The following is a 21,901-nucleotide window of genomic DNA, read 5'->3' as shown; positions in this document are numbered from 1 at the left end:
CCTGAAGCAATTCCTTTAAGGACCACTACAGCACCTGCAGTGGCAAAGGCCCTCCTGGGAATATTTTCCAGGGTGGGCTTCCCAAAGGAAGTAGTATCAGACAGGGGAAGCAATTTCATGTCTGCTTACTTAAATGCCATGTGGAAGGAGTGTGGTGTGACTTACAAGTTCACTACACCCTATCATCCACAAACAAATGGACTGGTGGAGAGATTTAACAAAACTCTCAAAGGCATGATTATGGGTCTCCCTGAAAAACTCCGCAGGAGATGGGATATCCTGTTACCATGCCTCCTTTTTGCCTACAGGGAGGTACCCCAGAAAGGAGTGGGCTTCAGCCCCTTTGAACTCCTCTTTGGTCACCCTGTTAGGGGTCCACTAACACTTGTCAAGGAGGGTTGGGAACAACCTTTAAAAGCTCCAAAGCAAGATATTGTGGATTGTGCTTGGCCTCAGATCAAGGATGGCTGAGTATATGAAAAAGGCCAGTAAAAACCTTCAGGCCAGCCAAGAGCTCCAAAAGCAATGGCATGACCAGAAGGCTGTTTTGGTTCAGTACAAACCAGGGCAGAAAGTGTGGGTCTTGGAGCCTGTGGCCCCAAGAGCACTCCAAGATAAATGGAGTGGACCCCACACAATTGTTGAGAAAAAGGGTGAAGTCACCTATTTAGTTGACTTAGGCACTGCCAGGAGTCCCCTTAGGGTGCTCCATGTTAACCACCTGAAACCCTACTATGACAGGGCTGATCTCACCCTGCTCATGGCAACTGAGGAGGGACAGGAAGAAGACAGTGATCCTCCCTGATCTCTTCTCTTCCACAGAACAAGATGCTCTTGTGGAAGGTGTAGTTTTGGCAGATTGTCTTACTGCTGAGCAGAAGGACCATTGCATAAATCTCCTGGGTCAGTTTTCTGAACTCTTCTCTACTGTGCCAGGTACCACTTCTTGGTGTGAGCACACTATAGATACTGGAGACAGTTTACCTGTCAAAAGTAAGATCTATAGGCAGCCTGACCATGTCAGGGACTGCATAAAGCAAGAGGTGCAGAAAATGCTAGAACTAGGAGTGGTTGAGCACTCTGAAAGTTCATGGGCTTCTCCTGTGGTACTTGTACCAAAACCTCATTCCAAAGATGGAAAGAAGGAAATGCGGTTTTGTGTAGACTACAGAGGTCTCAACCAGGTAACCAAAACTGATGCTCACCCTATACCCAGGGCAGATGAGCTCATAGATACACTGGCATCTGCCAAGTATCTAAGCATTTTTTATTTGACTGCAGGGTATTGGCAGATCAAATTATCAGAAGATGCTAAACCTAAAACTGCATTTTCAACCATTGGAGGCCATTACCAGTTCACAGTAATGCCTTTTGGATTGAAAAATGCACCTGCCACTTTTCAGAGGTTGGTGAACACAGTCCTGCAAGGGCTGGAAGCTTTTAGTGCAGCATATTTGGACGATATAGCTGTCTTTAGCTCCAGCTGGGATGATCACCTATGGAAAGTTTTGGAGGCCCTGCAAAAGGCAGGCCTCACTATCAAGGCTTCAAAGTGCCAGATAGGGCAGGGAAAGGTGGTTTATCTGGGACACCTTGTTGGTGGGGAACAGATTGCACCACTTCAGGGGAAAATCCAAACTATTATAGATTGGGTCCCCCTACTACTCAGACTCAGGTGAGAGCCTTCCTAGGCCTCACTGGGTATTACAGGAGGTTCATTAAGAACTATGGCTCCATTGCAGCCCCTCTTAATGACCTCACATCCAAGAAAATGCCTAAAAAGGTATTATGGACAGCAAACTGTCAGAAAGCTTTTGAGGAGCTGAAGCAGGCCATGTGCTCTGCACCTGTCCTGAAAAGCCCTTGTTACTCTAAAAAATGATATGTCCAAACTGATGCATCTGAATTAGGAGTAGGGGCAGTCCTATCACAACTTAATTCTGAGGGCCAGGATCAACCTGTTGCTTTTACTAGTAGGAGGTTGACCCCTAGAGAAAAGCGTTGGTCTGCCATAGAGAGGGAGGCCTTTGCTGTGGTCTGGGCTCTGAAGAAGTTGAGGCCATACCTGTTTGGCACTCACTTCATTGTTCAGACAGACCACAAACCTCTACTTTGGCTAAAACAAATGAAAGGTGAAAATCCTAAATTGTTGAGGTGGTCCATATCCCTACAGGGAATGGACTATACAGTGGAACATAGACCTGGGAGTAGCCACTCCAATGCAGATGGACTCTCCAGATATTTCCACTTAGACAATGAAGACTCATCAGGTCATGGCTAGTCTTATTGTCCTTCGTTTGGGGGGTGGTTGTGTAGGAAAGTACCATCTTGCCTTGCATGTTATCCCCATTTTTCACTGTATATATGTTGTTTTAGTTGTATGTGTCACTGGGACCCTGTCATCCAGGGCCCCAGTGCTCATAAGTGTGCCTGAATGTGTTACCTGTGTAGTGACTAACTGTCTCACTGAGGCTCTGCTAATCAGAACCTCAGTGGTTATGCTCTCTCATTTCTTTCAAATTGTCACTAACAGGCTAGTGACAAATTTTACCAATTTACATTGGCTTACTGGAACACCCTTATAATTCCCTAGTATATGGTACTGAGGTACCCAGGGTATTGGGGTTCCAGGAGATACCTATGGGCTGCAGCATTTCTTTCACCACCCATAGGGAGCTCTGACAATTCTTACACAGGCATGCCACTGCAGCCTGAGTGAAATAACGTCCACGTTATTTCACAGCCATTTTACACTGCACTTAAGTAACTTATAAGTCACCTATATGTCTAACCTTTACCTGGTAAAGGTTAGGTGCAAAGTTACTTAGTGTGAGGGCACCCTGGCACTAGCCAAGGTGCCCCCACATTGTTCAGGGCCAATTCCCCGGACTTTGTGAGTGCGGGGACACCATTACACGCGTGCACTACATATAGGTCACTACCTATATGTAGCTTCAGAATGGTAACTCCGAATATGGCCATGTAACATGTCTATGATCATGGAATTGCCCCCTCTATACCATCCTGGCATAGTTGGCATGATCCCAGTGGTCTGTAGCACAAACCCTGGTACTGCCAAACTGCCTTTCCTGGGGTTTCACTGCAGCTGCTGCTGCTGCCAATCCCTCAGACAGGCTGCTGCCCTCCTGGGGTCCAGCCAGGCCTGGCCCAGGATGGCAGAACAAAGGACTTCCTCTGAGAGAGGGTGTTACACCCTCTCCCTTTGGAAAATGGTGTGAAGGCAGGGGAGGAGTAGCCTCCCCCAGCCTCTGGAAATGCTTTCATGGGCACATTTGGTGCCCATTTCTGCATAAGCCAGTCTACACCGGTTCAGGGACCCCTTAGCCCTGCTCTGGCGCGAAACTGGACAAAGGAAAGGGGAGTGACCACTCCCCTGACCTGTACCTTCCCTGGGAGGTGCCCAGAGCTCCTCCAGTGTGCTCCAGACCTCTGCCATCTTGGAAACAGAGGTGCTGCTGGCACACTGGACTGCTCTGAGTGGCCAGTGCCACCAGGTGACGTCAGAGACTCCTTCTGATAGGCTCCTTCAGGTGTTGCTAGCCTATCCTCTCTCATAGGTAGCCAAACCCTCTTTTCTGGCTATTTAGGGTCTCTGTCTCTGGGGAAACTTTAGATAACGAATGCAAGAGCTCATCCGAGTTCCTCTGCATCTCTCTCTTCACCTTCTGCCAAGGAATCGACTGCTGACCGCGCTGGAAGCCTGCAAAACTGCAACATAGTAGCAAAGACGACTACTGCAACTGTGTAACGCTGATCCTGCCGCCTTCTCGACTGTTTTCCTGGTGGTGCATGCTGTGGGGGTAGTCTGCCTCCTCTCTGCACTAGAAGCTCCGAAGAAATCTCCCGTGGGTCGACGGAATCGTCCCCCTGCAACCGCAGGCACCAAAGAACTGCATCACCGGTCCCCTGGGTCTCCTCTCAGCACGACGAGCGAGGTCCCTTGAATCCAGCAACTCTGTCCAAGTGACTCCCACAGTCCAGTGACTCTTCAGTCCAAGTTTGGTGGAGGTAAGTCCTTGCCTCCCCACGCCAGACTGCATTGCTGGGAACCGCGACTTTTGCAGCTACTCCGGCCTCCGTGCACTTCCGGCGGAAATCCTTTGTGCACAGTCCAGCCTGGGTCCACAGCACTCTAATCTGCATTGCACGACCTCCAAAGTTGTTCTCCGGCGACGTGGGACTCCTTTGTGCGACTTCGGGTGAGCACCGTTTCACGCATCCTCGTAGTGCCTGTTTCTGGCACTTCTCCGGGTGCTACCTGCTGCTGAGAGGGCTCAGTGTCTTGCTTGACGTCCCCTCTGTCTCCTGACGCAATTTGCGACATCCTGGTCCCTCCTGGGCCACAGCAGCATCCAAAAACGCTTATAGCACGATTTGCAGCTAGCAAGGCTTGTTGGCGGTCTTTCGGCAGGAAAACACTTCTGCACGACTCTCCACGGCGTGAGGGATCCGTCCTCCAAAGGGGACGTCTCTAGCCCTTGTCGTTCCTGCAGAAACCTAAGCTTCTACAGTCCAGTAGCAGCTTCTTTGCACCCGCAGCTGGCATTTCCTGGGCATCTGCCCATCTCCGACTTGCTTGTGACTTTTGGACTTGGTCCCCTTGTTCCACAGGTGCCCTCGACTAGAAATCCATCGTTGTTGCATTGCTGGTTTGTGTCTTTCCTGCAGAATTCCCCTATCACGACTTCTATGTCCTTTGGGGAACTTTAGTGCACTTTGCACTCACTTTTCAGGGTCTTGGGGTGGGCTATTTTTCTAACCCTTACTATTTTCTAATAGTCCCAGCGACCCTCTACAAGGTCACATAGGTTTGGGGTCCATTCGTGGTTCGCATTCCACTTTTGGAGTATATGGTTTGTGTTGCCCCTATCCCTATGTGTCCCCATTGCATCATATTGTAACTATACATTGTTTGCACTGTTTTCTAAGACTATACTGCATATTTTTGGTATTGTGTATATATATCTTGTGTATATTTCCTATCCTCTCACTGAGGGTACACTCTGAGATACTTTGGCATATTGTCATAAAAATCAAGTACCTTTATTTTTAGTATAACTGTGTATTGTGTTTTCTTATGATATTGTGCATATGACACTAAGTGGTACTGTAGGAGCTTCACTCGTCTCCTAGTTCAGCCTAAGCTGCTCTGCTAAGCTACCATTATCTATCAGCCTATGCTGCTAGACACCCTATACACTAATAAGGGATAACTGGGCCTGGTGCAAGGTGCAAGTACCCCTTGGTACTCACTACAAGCCAGTCCAGCCTCCTACATATACACAATTAGGCAATTATTTCATAGGCTCAAAATAATCGGTCCTTAAAACTTTGTAAGAGTCAGGACTTCTTGCCGCGTATGCTCAAATGTCAACTGTCATGGTCAGATTTGTTTGAAAGGAAAGTTGCTCTCTATGATTGACATGTCAGCCTTAGGGTGCCCCCCTTCCCCCAAACCTGTTGCCTCTCCCACAATTTGTTCTACCTGTTTTGTTGGCCTTAGGGCTTTGGGCACTTTACCACTGCTAACCAGTGCTCAAGTGCTTGTGCTCTCTCCATAAAACATGTTGGATTGGCTTATACCCAATTAGCATATTTAGTTTACTTATGAGTCCCTAGTAAATTGGCAGTACATTTGCCCAGGGCCTGTAAATTAAATGCTATTGTGGGCCTGCAGCACAGATTCTGCCGTCCACTTAAGTAGCCCTTTAAACATATCTCACGTCTGCCACTAACAGGGATCCTCCCTGCACAATCACCGAGTGTTTAGGAAAAAATGTTAAAACTGCTTTAAAAAAAAAAAAAAAAAAAAACTGTTTTCCATCTCTTTTCTCCCACTCTATATGTTTTTTTAAAATTATATTTTTTAGCAAAAAGTTGCTTATGAGTGGAGGCTCACTTTATAAACTGAATTGTTTTAGAAAAATAAACAGAACATGAATCCCACAATGGTTCCAAAGCAGACCTTAAGGATAGAGTATGAGCCTTATACTTGCATTGGCACTAACTTATGAAAATCCAGGTGTTTTTTTTTCTGCTCTTGAGCAACAACCTGAGACAGTAGACATCAACAGGAGAAAATCCAGTGATCAATACAATGCAGAAGAGCATTGATAGCCTACTTGAGAACTATTGCAAAGGGAGCTAGTAATTGTCTGGCAAGGTGAACAGAAAACTAAGGACCAAATTGACATGTCGAAATACATGGTATCCAGCGGATAAATTCTATGGCTATTGCTGTGTATAAATCTGTAAACAAAATGTTCCTTGCCTAAGGACTCGATGGAAGGCAAAATTGCCAAAGGACATGGCTGAAAAGTGAACGTACTGGACCTGTAAAATATGCTTTTAAAAAAAGGGGTCCAGCTAATGTAAGATTTCAACAAGAGCGGGATTAGCTTTGTAAAAATCCCTAACCATTCTCAGGCACCTGCAGTAACAGGTTGTGCTGTGTAGATTGATGTTAGAAGATGCAGACTAAGACTGAGGTCTCCAAGCATAATGTTTAGCTAAAATGTTACACAAATACTTGTTCAGAAGTCAACATAGCCATGTTGTTTACAAAGCAGTGCAATTGTTGTGACCATGGCCTACCAACCAAAGTCTAGGTCGGCACCAAACGAATGGGTAGATGACCAATTAACATCACCAGGGTCTAAGATTAATGAACTGGTTGGAACCTACTTTTGTCTGCCTTCCAGTTTTTAAGGAGCTTTACAGCTATTGGTCACCTTTCCCCTTTCTCTTCTGCCACTTTCCTTCTCCAATACCTTAGCAATCATAGGCAACTTTGGCATTGAGTTTGTTGGTTGGGTCAGGGCATTTAGTTTAGTTTCTCTAAAAAGCTTGCCACCTTTGTAGGGTTGCCACCAAGCTGTTTTTCTTTTTTTTATTTGTATTTTTATTATTATTACCAACATGGCCTGTATTTTTGATCCTTGGCCATAGAAATATTGAGAAGCAATGAAACCTAGTTATTTTTTTCCCTTTCTCTTCTGAAACATAGACCTAGAACAGCATAAGCATTAACAAACTAGTTAAGTGTTTGCGAGTTGTCTGAAACATTTCAGAATGAGTATTAAGAGCAAGCATGGGGATAATTGCCATGTACAAAGGAATCCTGCATATTGTACACACATTGTTTTCAACCCCAGAGAGTTATGTTGCAGTTTACTTACATTTAATTAAGTTGTCTGTTTTGTGACTGTGTGATTAATGCTCCGTGTTCTACTTTCTTTATTTGATCACATACAAATTTAATCTAAAAGAGCACGTCATCTCGTACACATTACAACAAATCACGTATGACCCATAAAAACACATTATAAAAACATAGGACCCATAAAAACACACCATAAAAGTATGTATGTATGTGTGTGTATATATAAATCCTAAAAGTTAGGACACATTTTACAGGTGACTAAAACAAAAATGCATTAGCAAAACTAGCATACCGCTAAGAAGCCACAATCCAACTTACAAAATCAATATGGTCATGCTTACTCGATCCTATGCAACAGGATCAGAATCATTTTGACTTTTGCAACTGCACTGCTCTTATTAGAAAGGCGCTAACTGCCTTATATACCCAGTGCTCCACGAGTTGCTGCAAAAAAACCAACGCAGGTCTGTATCTACAAATCTTTTGATGGTGTAACAATGGAAGCAGATACTGTTTAGACAAAACAGAATAAAACTGATAAAAGAATACAAAGTGCAGCAGCCAGTGGGTGGAGGTGCCATCACAGAGGCATAATAAAATGTCAGCAGTTGCAAACTGGCTCAAAGGGAAACACAAAATCCATCTAATTGAACCTGAATGAAACCAAGTTAGAAGTGATCATACCCAAGGGTTATTAGCAATCACCATGTAGGGGACAACACGATGTTGTGTTATTTTGCTTTGCCCTCTTTCACACTAAATTACTGAGGTGCTATTGGCTCTATGTACATAGTGAGTACTGCAATCAACCTACCTGCTTTTTGATCTGTTTGTGTTTTTCTCCCCAGGATGTGAAGAGCACATTGAGCAGGTACGATTTTCCTCTATTAACTGCTCACCGTATAAAAAATTATCAAGGAACCTTTACTTGTTTCTTCCTATATTTCTACTTATGTATTTGTTCCCCTTGAGTAAACCCATTTTTATTAAGTCAAATTAGGTGCGAACAGCATCGTTTTTACAACATTTGTACTATGAGAAGTATTTGTTTTGTCCAAGATATTTAGAAATGATGAAAGACAAGTGATCATGTATCCTCCACACTTGCTACTCAACAGGGGGAGCTAGAATCATATGGTTTCTTTGTGTTTTATTTTGTCTAATTTTGCTCTTAATTGTTCGTTTTATTATTATTGTTCTCACCTTCATCCTCCTGTTAATTTCCTTTATTTCTTTTTTCTTTAATTTCTATCCTAATGTTTTATTTTTGTTTCCTGTATTCATTTTCCCTGTTTCTTTTCTTTGGTCACCTTTTCTCACCAGTGTGTTCCTTTATAATCTTTCTTTGTATACTATTTTGCTAAACTTTCTTTTTTTAAGCATTTTCTCTTACTTTTATTTTGTTTTCTATAATTGTCTTGTTTCTAATTATTTACTTTCTTTCCTTTATTTTTTTTTCTTTCCTCTACTACTTTGAATTCTCTTTTATTGTTTCTTTTAATAATCGCAATTTTATTAGCTTTAATATCACAAGGCATCATCTACCAATAGACATAGCATAATCACATATGCGTTGGGACTGAACAGTAAATAATCACACTCTTGGTTAGCAGCTTTTCTCATCACATCGTTGGCCCATGATATGCCCACCATCCATCCCATATCCTATGTTTTTGGTGGCAACCCCTTGCCTCATATATGGGTTTTTCTTGGCGTGCACACCAATCAACTCCCCTCCTCCAGACTGCCAGAGAAGGTGGGGAGCTCTGGTTGCTTCCCGTTTCGGGTGATGTCCCTCTTAGCTACTAGAGATGTGAATCTTTTCCTTTCGGGTCTTGGTCTCACAGCTTCCTCCAGGAGATCCAACAGGGCCATCCAGGGACCCAAATCAATACAGTGGCCCAGCACCTCAGAAATCTTGTGTCCCACCCAGTTCCAGAAAGATGTCCAGGCCGGGCGGGACCAGACCACAAGAAAATATTTGGCAGTAGAGAAGGTACATCTTGCGCTGTGCCACACTGTCCATTCAATGCAACTTTTGGGAGGGGTTCCGGGTATGGTCAGACATGTTGCATGGGGATAATTCATTTGGATCATCTGCAGTTGTGAGGAAATTGTCGTTTCTCTCGGGGACCAGCATGCTTCCCTCCAGTTATCATCATCTAACTTGCCCCCCCCCCCCCCCCAGCCCTCTCATTCTTTGCCTGAAAAGGAGGAAGTGATCCCACACACATTGATCCCCAGACAACCATAGAACACAGAGATGGCTTCCTTGCCAAATCTTTCCATCATGAGCTTGACTTCAAGAGAGCTGTATTCCCAGATCTGGGCATCTAGTGGTAGGTGGACCAGCAAAGTATTGCGCATCTGGAGGTATTGAAAGAATTGCATGTTAGAGCTCTAACATCATGGGTGACATCAGTGTCATTCCACCACCAGCCCCAAACCCCGGCGAACAACCCCTCAAGTATTATGTGAGTCCTATCTGGTCGCATTTGAGCAAAGCTCACAAGACTTGACACCTGCCTAAGACACTCTTCAACAAACCAGCATCTCCTAGGGTACGGGGGGAGCCGTTGGAGGCATTGGAATATGATAAAATAGGTCTAGAAGACCATCAATCTCCTGAGGTGCAGCTCAGGATGATAAACGGGATCACCCCATCCCCCAGTAAAAATAAAAAAAAACTCAGTGATTGGAACCAGATATGCAGCATGGCAATAGTCATGCCCAGGCCTCCCATCGAATGGAAACTATTGCATAGGAGCAAATATTTTTCTTTAACACTTTATTTAATTTGCTCTCATTTCTACATTTAATTATTTATTTATTTATTTTAATGTCTGTTTTCTTCTTAATTTGCAAACTTTATTTTGTAAATCAGTATTTTGACCTTTGGTACAGTATGGTTCCATGAGTTCAACAGTTGTGGATGAACCATACTGTTTGGAAGGTCAAGCAATCTTGAATCTCTGCAAGGCATTCATCCTTCTGACGTTGATCACTTGAGTGAGTACCGCTCAAGTGGTTAACAGTGCTCTGTATTTACAGAATCTACAAACTGTATACATATGGACTTATGGGCTACATAAAAACAAGCTAATATTAGTCACATTTATAAAAGGTAAGTTTTCTTTACTGTTTCACTGTCAGAGCATTGGTATGTTGTTTATTTAAATGACCATAAATATTTCCAAATATTAACATATTTGAAGTTGTATGCTAGAAATGACTGTTTGATTCTTCTCAATGTATATGTGCACCTCATTTCGTTTGATAGTTTTAATCCCCTTGAAACACTTCCCTTTAGGAAATTCCGCCATGTATGCATCTGCTTAGATACACTCCTCTGAAGTCTTGAAGTCTTTTTTTTTTTATTTAACAGAAGTCCAGTTGAGATCCTTAACCATTGTAGGAAGTTGGCTCTATATATACTATTTCAAAGTAAAAAAGTGTGCACAGAGTCAAAGGGTTCCCCTTAGAGGTAAGATAGTGGCAAAATTAGATAATTCTAATGCTCTATTTTGTGGTAGTGTGGTCGAGTAGTAGGCTTATCAGAGGGTAGTGTTAAGCATTTGTTGTACATACACAGTCAATAAATGAGGAACACACACTCAAAGACTTACTCCAGACCAGTAGGTTTTTATATAGAAAAATATATTTTCTTAGTTTATTTTAAGAACCATATGTTCAAGAAATACATAAAATGCAAGGTACTTCACACAGGTAAGTTAGGAAGTTTGAATTAAAGCAATATCATATACAGTCTTTGTTAAAAGTGCAATAAGCTATTTTAAAAGTGGACACAGTGCAAAAATCAACAGTTCCTGTGTGTGTGTGGGGTGGTAAGTAATGGTTAGATTGTGAGGTAAGTAAGACACTTACAAGTCTCAGTTCCTGGGCATAGGCAGCCCACCTTTGGGGGTTCGGGGCAACCCCAGAGTTAACACACCAGCAGCTCAGGGCCGGTCAGGTGCAGAGGTCCAAGAGGTGCCCAAAACACATAGGTACCTATGGAGAACAGGGGTGCTCCAGTTCCAGTCTGCCAGTAGGTAAGTACCTGTGTTCTCTGGGGGCAGACCAGGCGGGTTTTGTAGAGCACTGAGGGGGGACACAAGTAGGCACACAAAACATACCCTCAGCGGCACAAAGGCGGCCGGATGCAGTGTGCAAATCAGGCGTCTGGTTTTAGATAGGTTTCAATGGAGGGACCCGGGGGTCACTCTAGCAGTGCAGGCAGGGACGGGGGGGGCTTCTCGGGACAGCCACCACCTGGGCTAGGCAGAGGGTTGCCTGGGTGTCACTCCTGCACTGAAGTTCGGTTCCTTCAGGGCCTGGGGGCTGCGGGTGCAGTGCTTGGTCCAGGCGTCGGGTCCCTTGTTACATGCAGTCGCGGTCAGGGGGAGCCTCTGGATTCTCTCTGCAGGTGTGTCTGTGGAGGTCCAGAGGAGTCGTCTCGGGCTACTCACTGGGTCGCAGTCGCCGGGGAGTCCTCCCTGTGGTGGTGTTTCTCTGGATCTCGAGCCGGGGGCATCGGGTGCAGAGTGTGAAGTCTCACGCTTCCGGGGGAAAGAGTGAGTTCTTTGGAAGTTGCTTCTTTGTTGCAAAGATGTTGCTGTTTTTAAGCAGAGCCGCTGCTCACTGGAGTTTCTTGGTCCTGGGGTCAGGGCAGTCCTCTGAGGCTTCAGAGGTCGCTGGTCCCTGTTGGATACATAGCTGGTTGCAGGTTTTCAACTCAGGAGACAGGCCGGTAGGGCTGGGGCCAAAGCAGTTGTCGTCGTCCGTCGCCTCTGCAGGCTTGTTGGTCAGCAGTCCTTCTTTGTAGTTCAGGTTGCAGGAATCTGATTTCATGGGTTCCGCGGTGCCCCTAAATACTAGAGTTAGATGTGTGTTTAGGTCTGGGAGGGCAGTAGCTAATGGCAACTGTCCTGGAGGGTGGCTACAGCCTCTTTGTGCCTCCTCCTTGTGGGGAGAGGGGCACATCCCTAATCCTATTGGGGGAATCCTCCAAAACTAAGATGGAGGATTTCTAAAGGCAGGGGTCACCTCCGCTCAGGGCACCTTAGGGGCTGTCCTGAATGGTGGGTGACTCCTCCTTGTTTTTCTTATCTCCTCCAGCCTTGCCGCCAAAAGTGGGGGCAGTGGCCAGAGGGGCGGGCTTCTCCAATAGCTGGGATTCCCTGGGGCACTGTAACAAAGGGGGGTGAGCCTTTGAGGCTCACCACCAGATGTTAGTTCCTGCAGGGGGAGGTGTGAAGCACCTCCACCCAGTGCAGTCTTTGTTTCTGGCCACAGAGTGACAAAGGCACTCTTCCCATGTGGCTAGCAACTCATCTGGTTGTAGCAAGCTGGCAGAAACTGGTCTGTCCCACACTAGAAGTTGGATTGGTATTCAGGGGGCATCTCTAAGATGCCCTCTGGGTGCATGTTACAATAAATTGCACACTGGCATCAGTGTGCATTTATTGTGCTGAGAAGTTTGATACCAAACTTCCTAGATTTCAGTGTAGCCATTATGGGACTGTGGAGTTCGTATTTGACAAACTACCAGACCATATACTCTTATGGCTACCCTGCACTTAAAAGGTTTTGCTTAGACACTGTAGGAGCATAGTGCTCATGCACATATGCCCTCACCTGTGGTATAGTGCACTCTGCCTTAGGACTGTAAGGCCTGCTAGAGGGGTGACTTACCTATGCCACAGGCAGTGTGAGGTTGGCATGGCACCCTGATGGGAGTGCTATGTTGACTTAGTATTTTTCTCCCCATCAGCACACACAAGCTGTGAGGCAGTGTGTATGTGCTGAGTGAGGGGTCCCCAGGGTGGCATAAGACATGCTGCAGCCCTTAGAGACCTTCCCTGGCATCAGGGCCCTTGGTTCCAGTTACAAGGGACTTAACTGAGTGCCAGGGATGTGCTAATTGTGGAAGCAAAGGTACAGTTTTAGGGAAAGAACACTGGTGCTGGGGCCTGGTTAGCATAGTCCCAATCATAACTTAGCATCAGCAAAGGCAGAAAGTCGGGGGGTAACCAATGCCAAGGAGGCATTTCCTTACAAACCATGTGATGTTTTTTTATCCATCACGGTGTACACTTGTTTTTGTTCATACTCTGGTATTGTTTTTGTTCATACCCAGGTATTACTTTCCTTGTTTTTCCCAGAGAGAATCTCCCTGGCTGCTCTGTATATATTTACAATATTCTACTTTCTCTGTTTCACCTGACCGAGCACGCCGTTTCTCAACTACTTAGAGCGCCCATGGAAGTCTTCTTCCCGCCTTGAGTTCAGAAACCGCAAGCACTCAGTGATGAAACACTATCATGTATACTCATCCTTAGAGATTGACTGAATCTTTGAACTTAGTAAAGGAGGTAGTAGTCAGAAACATACAATTCCCAATAATTGACATGAAACCGTAAACGATATTAAACGCTATAAGACAATATCTAACACTAAATCAACTCCAAACTGAAATAAGTTTCAAAGCTTTATTACAATCCCAAAATTAATGTGACAGAAATGGTGCGCAAAATTAACTTATAAAGATACATGAAAACCATAGGCTGACTAAACGTTAGGAAAAGATTTAGCCTACTAAACATCAATACTGTTTTAATAAATTAATAAACACTCCAAAAGAATAATGTGGATTAGCAACCACACAATATGCACATTACCAGACTTCAAAGCAGATGATGGTGACATCAGCAAATTATCAAAATACAGTTTTAGCAATCAATGTCAGAGCTTGGGCCATTTCGATCACTACAGAATTAGGACTAGCGTGTTGGAGCGGGCTAACACATGCAGGCCAAAGTAAAAGACAAAAATAATTTGGAAAACATCTAACTAAAATTACGCACTACAAAAATAAGCTGGTGTAAGCAACTAACTGAAGAGGGAAACAAGAAACCACATTTAGTTATATTCCTCCTCATGGCACAGCAGACAGTAATAGTTTGTCATGCAGAGCATCCACCATCTTCTGGTGTCGTTGGGCAGCAGCTTCAGAACGGTGCAGAACACGGGCGGCACATAAGACAGGTCAGCAGTTCAGAAATAGTTGGCCTTATTAGTACTGAATCACATAACAGGAAAGGGCTGTTAAGACTATGATGAGTACTCATCAGGAGACTTAAAGAATAGGAATATGAGAGAGCAGACTTAAGCAGACATATACTGTCTCTAAGAAAGGTTTCAGAAGGAACTGACATCAAGCAAGTTCTGAAAGGGACTGACATCGGGCAGGTTCTGAGAAGGACTGACCTGTTCCAGAGTTCTTCACTAATTATAAGTATGCACAATCCATTCATTGGTCCATTCAGTGGGCACACCCCGGGCGTTGATTTAATCATCCAATCATTGTAGATGGCACCACTAAGATTGCAACATTTAGACGTTTTCACAGGAAAAGTATGTTGGCAGCTTGCACCGCCGGAAGGTTCCGCCAAAATATAACATTTTCTAATAATCTGACACATTCAGTTACTTTCCCTTGGTACAGAGTAAACTGAGCGTATGTTCTTTCACATAAGCTTTATGAATCTTCCTGTTCAAATCAGCAGCTAGAACAAATATTGTTACATTAGCTAAAACTTGAAACATGCTCTTCCCCTGGAATACAATAGAACACTCAACATTTGCTGCCTAAGAAAAAGAATTCAGGTTAAAGTGGAAATTTAAACCAACATTTTTCCATTGCTGCTAGCAAAATGAAATTTCAGGCCTAGTCATGTTGAGAAAGCTTAATGCAATAAATACATTACTAAAACTATAGCACACCTTACTTTTCAAATCATAAATTCAAAACAAATTATTTATTGCAATATTATTCACAACAACTTAAATATGCATATTTTTCACCATATACATGATTCATTTAATTCATATTCAGTTAATCATAATAAATTTTATTTCTATTGTTTCTACCCAAAAATACTCCCATGTTAATATTCATTAACAATTCACTAATTTATGAATGGAAAAGGGTTTCATGTTTAACATGGTGTTAAAATAAGAGTGGTAGGCACAAATAGTGCACCACAATTTTAAAGATGCACACTTTCATTTCTAAATTGTCTTGTTAGGCCTTTTTAAACGCAAGTTTGTTAGCTGCCATATGCTACCTCTATGCCACTTATCAATTAATAAAACTTGATCCCTCTCATTCCCATTTATCTCATATGTCTCTTCTAGGTATGAAAACATGAAAGCTCAGGTTGAGTCTTATGGTACCTTTAAGAGGAAAGAAGAAAAGATAGAAGAGGAGGAGGAAGTGGACCTGCAGATAAAGATAATTAAATCATTGGGTGAGAAACTACAAACTTGCCCTAGTGTTTCTATAAATAATTTCCAGTAAACTGTAAAGACTTGTATTTATCAGACCACCACTGAATTCATTTGGTATTTTGGTATCTATATGTGGTGTTTATAAAAAGAAACAACATAGATCCCAAGGTATAAATGAGCTACAGTAAATAAAGGATAATAATAAAATTAATGCAGCCATTAAAGACAAAATTATGAAATAGGCTAGGAACTTTGAAGTTCTGTAAAATACCTGTATATTTATTCATATAATAATATATTTAATATTATGGTGTTGAGCTCATTGACTGATTTAACACTCTTGCAGCATCTTACTGCAACACCTATTTAGTTGTCATCAATCTATGATAAACATTGATATTTATCATACATTATACATATGATTCAACGCAAACCAAGTGATACATTACTTGAGTTCCTAAAGATAATAAGAACATTATACTGGATTTCTCAGATATTCTTCAAATAATCCCACAGCCTAATTTATAGGAAGGTGTACATGAGAGATTTATGGAAAATTGGCTGATGTCCTGTTTACCACCCTCTCTATTGCCACCTGATTTAGAGTTCTGGAAAACAGAGTTTTACTGACAGCAGGGAAAAACTATTCAAACCAAGTGTTACTGTAGTTTAGGTGATTTATCCCAACACCATTGCTACTCATGATCTTCATGTCAGGGTTGCCATCTCAACTATTGTAGACCCAAATGTCTACAGAAAAGTCACAGAGAATGATTATTATTCATTATTTGTCCCCTAAATTGGTGGGATTGGCTGCCAAAGTGGTGTCAGACTTTAGATCTTGCTCTCCAGTGTTTAGATGATTCAGTTAGGGCCTGAAAGTTTGTGTGTATTTTTTTTTTTTTCTTCAAACCCCAGAGTGCACAAACCAGGGCCTGAGAGTACAGAAGCCACAGCTGCAGTATACCAAGAAAACGTTAAAGTCACAAATAGATTTGTGATTAGCAGTGTCTACCTGTATTATAATACATACAATATACAGACATTACTGCTTATAATTTTTAAATCCTATATAATTCTTTGTAACACAATCTAAAGGGCGTGGAAAAGTGGTGTCCCCACCTCCTTGGGACTCACAAGAATGTGCATCAATGGCTTGCAGCGGTTACTCTGGACATAGACCACAGATTGGGGGCATTATCCATTTGCAAAGTGGTATCTGTGCTTAAAAGAGAACTTCTACTTTGAGACTCATCTGCTATCGTCCCTGTTATGTACCTTTGTATTAGTTTTATTTTTTTATTTTTGGGCCTCTGTCCCTTTACTACATAGGCGCTGCAATGTCAGCATTTTGAGAATGCTAGGACAGTGGTCTGCCTCCACCGTGGTATTCGCAGCCGTTTAGAATGATTTGCAGAGTGGTGGGGTTGTTTTTATAAAATCAAGAAAATAATGCATTTAACAATGATAATATGCAGAATTAATGTGTAGGCTTTAAAGAAAATTAACACCTTTAATTGCAAAATACTGTAAATAATGGTAGCTGACAAGTTGTTTCATTTAATTCTGAAAGTGTTTCTACTTATACAAGGGACCATGTGTTCGATGGAATCTGTCGCTGTAGATACACATGTTGCGCATAGCCCGCCATCTGGTGTTGGGTCGGAGTGTTACAAGTTGTTTTTCTTCGAAGAAGTCTTTCGAGTCACGGGACCGAGGGACTCCTCCTCTTTGTCTCTATTGCGCATGGGCGTCGACTCCATCTTCGATTGTTTTCTTTCCGCCATCGGGTTCGGACGTGTTTCTTTCGCTCCGGGTTTCGGAACGGAAAGTTAGCTCAAAATCGGAAAATTACGTCGGTATTGTTGCGTTCGGGATCGGGTTAGATAGCATCGACATCGCATCGATACGATAACATCTCCGTTGCCCTTCGAGGTAGTTTTCGATCCCCCGTCGGGGCCTGGTCGGCTCGACCGCGTGTGACATCGACGCTGATGGAACGGACCCTGTTCCGTTTCTGTCCTAAATGCCACAACAAATACCCATATACAGACCAACATTCGGTCTGTAACCTGTGCCTGTCGCCCGAGCACAGGGAAGAAACTTGTGAGGCCTGTCGTGCGTTCCGGTCCCGAAAAACGCTCCGTGACCGCCGAGCCAGAAGTCTGCAAATGGCGTCCACGCCAACAGGACACCGAGATTTCGAGGAACAAGAAGAAGTAGAAGCCTTCTCGATCCATGAATCGGACTCGGACGAATTCGACGACCATGAAACAGTGAGTAAGACGTCGAAGATAGCACATAAGAAAACTGACAAGGCCCAGGGGACGCCACTGCCATCAGGCCATGGCTTAACCCATAAACTCGGTGACCGACCATCGGCACCGAAGAAGGCAGAAATAGTGCCGAGATCGTCCGACTCGGGTCGAGACACAGGCACCCAGCCATCTCGGGACCGAGATAGTGCTGCCGGCAAAGATCGACGCCGAGATAGCGGAGCCGAAGCTGCTCGACGCAGAGACCGCGGCACCAAGGAGGATCGACGCCAAGAGGGTTCGACTCCGAAAAAGAGGAAAGTCGCCTCGGAGCCGAAAAAGAGCGTGGACATGGTTTCGGTGCCAAAACGACCCGCAACCGAGCCAACTACCGGTTCCTATTCAGAGGAACAATCACTGTCCTCTCAAATGCGAAAGCATAGATTCGAGGAGGAATTACAATCCACAGAGGTGGACCACACTCAAAAAAGGATTTTTATACAGAGTGGAACAGGGAAAATAAGCACCCTTCCCCCTATTAGGAGGAAGAGGAGACTGGAATTCCAACAAGAACAAACACCACAAACAAAACTGGTGAAGAAGGTAACTCCGCCACCCTCTCCTCCACCTGTGGCTCACATTTCACCGGCACAGACTCCGTCATTTTCACCGGCTCACACCACCTTAAGCCAAGGTGACCAGGACCAAGATGCTTGGGACTTATACGACGCCCCAGTGTCGGACAACAGTCCTGAGGCGTATCCTACAAAGCCCTCACCACCAGAAGACAGCACAGCATATAGACAAGTGGTGGCTAGAGCAGCAGAGTTCCACAACGTGTCTCTACACTCTGAGCCTGTCGAAGATGACTTCCTCTTCAACACCCTCTCTTCCACACATAGCACCTACCAAAGCCTGCCTATGCTCCCAGGAATGCTAAGGCACGCAAAGGACATATTCAAAGAGCCTGTCAAAAGTAGGGCAATAACAGAGGGTGGAAAAAAAATATAAAGCACCTCCCACAGACCCAGCTTTCATCACCTCACAACTGCCACCAGATTCGGTTGTGGTAGGGGCGGCTCGCAAGAGAGCAAACTCCCACACATCGGGCGATGCACCACCCCCAGATAAGGAGAGCTGAAAGTTCGATGCAGCCGGTAAAAGGGTTGCAGTACAGGCTGCAAACCAGTGGCGCATCGCAAACTCTCAAGCGCTCCTAGCGCGATATGACAGAGCCCACTGGGATGAGATGCAACACCTCATTGAGCATCTACCCACAGAACTACAAAAGAGGGCGAAACAAGTGGTTGAGGAGGGCCAAAACATCTCCAATAACCAGATACGCTCCTCTATGGACGCAGCGGACACCGCAGCAAGAACAGTTAACACGGCAGTAACCATCCGAAGGCACGCGTGGCTACGAACATCTGGTTTTAAACCAGAGATACAGCAGGCGGTGCTCAATATGCCATTCAATGAGCAACAATTGTTCGGACCTGAAGTGCACACGGCAATTGAGAAGCTAAAAAAGTACACTGACACTGCAAAAGCCATGGGCGCGCTCTACTCCCCGCAGAGCAGAGGCACTTTCAACACCTTCCGCAAGACAACCTTTAGAGGGGGGTTTCGGGGTCAATCCACACAACCCAGTACCTCAGTCAACACCGTCCACCTACCAGGGACAGTACCAAAGGGGAGGCTTTCGGGGCCAATACAGAGGGGGACAATTCCCTAGAAGCAGGGGAAAATTTCAAGGCCCCAAAACACCTACAAACAAACAGTGACTCACACGTCACTCATCCCCTCCACACAACACCAGTGGGGGGAAGAATAAGTCAGTATTACCAAGAGTGGGACAAAATAACAACAGACACTTGGGTCTTAGCAATTATCCAACATGGTTATTGCATTGAATTTCTACAAATCCCTCCAAACATACCACCAAAAACACAAAATATATCAAAACAACATTCGGACCTCCTAGAAATAGAAGTTCAAGCATTACTGCAAAAGAACGCAATAGAACTGGTACCAGATACACAAACAAATACAGGGGTTTACTCACTGTACTTTCTAATACCAAAGAAGGACAAAACACTGAGACCAATCCTAGACCTCAGAACACTAAACACATACATCAAATCAGAACACTTTCACATGGTCACGCTACAGGAAGTGTTCCCATTGCTAAAGCAACAAGATTACATGACAACCTTAGATCTCAAAGATGCGTATTTCCACATACCAATACAGCCGTCGCACAGGAAATACCTAAGGTTCGTATTCAAAGGAATACATTACCAATTCAAAGTATTGCCGTTCGGTTTAACAACTGCACCAAGAGTCTTCACAAAGTGCTTAGCAGTAGTGGCTGCACACATCAGAAGGCAGCAAATACACGTATTCCCGTATCTAGACGACTGGCTAATCAAGACCGACTCACTGACAAGGTGCTCACACCACACAGATCAGGTCATACAAACCCTCTACAAACTCGGTTTCACCATCAACTATGCGAAATCACACATTCTGCCGTGCAAGGTACAACAATACCTAGGAGCGACAATAGATACAACAAGGGTAATAGCCACTCCAAGTCCACAAAGGGTTCAAAATTTCCAAAAGATTATACAACGCATGTATCCAACGCAAAGAATACAGGCGAAGATGATATTACAACTCCTAGGCATGATGTCCTCATGCATAGCCATTGTCCCAAACGCAAGGTTGCACATGCGGCCCTTAAAACAGTGCCTAGCATCACAATGGTCACAAGCACAGGGTCAGCTTCTAGATCTGGTGTTGATAGACCGCCTAACATACCTCTCGCTTCTATGGTGGAACAATATAAATTTAAACAAAGGGCGGCCTTTCCAAGACCCAGTGCCACAATACGTGATTAACAACAGATGCTTCCATGACAGGGTGGGGAGCACACCTCAATCAACACAGCATACAAGGACAATGGGACGTACATCAAAGAAAGCTGCATATAAATCACCTCGAACTACTAGCAGTTTTCCAAGCATTAAAAGCATTTCAACCAATCATAACTCACAAATACATTCTTGTCAAGACGGACAACATGACAACAATGTATTATCTAAACAAACAGGGGGGGGACACACTCGACACAGCTGTGCCTTCTGGCACCAAAAATATGGCAATGGGCAATTCACAACCACATTCGCCTAATAGCACAGTTTATTCCAGGGATCCAGAATCAACTTGCAGACAATCTCTCTCGAGATCACCAACAGGTCCACGAGTGGGAAATTCACCCCCAAATTCTAAACACTTACTTCAAACGTTGGGGAACACCTCAAATAGACTTATTTGCAACAAAGGAGAACGCAAAATGCCAAAACTTCGCATCCAGATACCCACACAGGCAGTCTCTAGGCAATGCCCTATGGATGAACTGGTCAGGGATATTTGCGTACGCTTTTCCCCCTCTCCCTCTCCTTCCATATCTAGTAAACAAATTGAGTCAAAACAAACTCAAACTCATACTGATAGCACCAACATGGGCTAGGCAACCATGGTACACAACACTGCTAGACCTATCAGTAGTACCCTACGTCAAGTTGCCCAACAGGCCAGATCTGTTAACACAACACAAACAACAGATCAGGCATCCAAACCCAGCATCGCTGAATCTAGCAATCTGGCTCCTGAAATCCTAGAATTCGGACACTTAAACCTCACACAAGAATGTATGGAAGTCATAAAGCAAGCTAGAAGACCATCCACTAGACACTGCTATGCAAGCAAATGGAAAAGGTTTGTTTGCTACTGCCATCATAATCAAATTCAACCATTACACGCATCTCCAAAGGATGTAGTGGGTTACTTACTACACTTACAAAAATCGAACCTGGCCTTCTCTTCCATTAAAATACACCTAGCAGCAATATCTGCATACCTGCAGATTACCCATTCAACTTCACTATTTAGGATACCTGTCATTAAAGCGTTTATGGAAGGCCTCAAAAGAATTATACCACCAAGGACACCACCCGTTCCTTCATGGAACCTCAACATCGTCTTAACAAGACTCATGGGTCCACCCTTTGAACCTATGCACTCTTGCGAAATACAATTCCTAACCTGGAAAGTTGCATTTCTCATCGCCATCACATCTCTAAGAAGAGTAAGTGAAATTCAGGCG

The 21,901-nt window shown here is 44.1% G+C and overlaps 1 protein-coding gene across 1 annotated transcript in view; it reads left to right on the top strand.

The window, feature by feature from the left end:
- Positions 1-21,901, top strand: part of LOC138299235 (E3 ubiquitin-protein ligase TRIM39-like) — a 232,084-nt gene that overhangs the window by 71,928 nt on the left and 138,255 nt on the right. The window contains exons 5-6 of the mRNA XM_069237363.1: positions 8,032-8,054; positions 15,383-15,495. Coding sequence (XP_069093464.1) covers positions 8,032-8,054; positions 15,383-15,495 — 136 coding nt within the window. The remainder of the gene's footprint in view (positions 1-8,031; positions 8,055-15,382; positions 15,496-21,901) is intronic.

This window comes from Pleurodeles waltl, chromosome 6 (genome assembly GCF_031143425.1).
Source record: "Pleurodeles waltl isolate 20211129_DDA chromosome 6, aPleWal1.hap1.20221129, whole genome shotgun sequence".
Classification (NCBI taxonomy): Eukaryota; Metazoa; Chordata; class Amphibia; order Caudata; family Salamandridae; genus Pleurodeles; species Pleurodeles waltl.
This window is presented reverse-complemented; position numbering and strand designations above follow the sequence as displayed.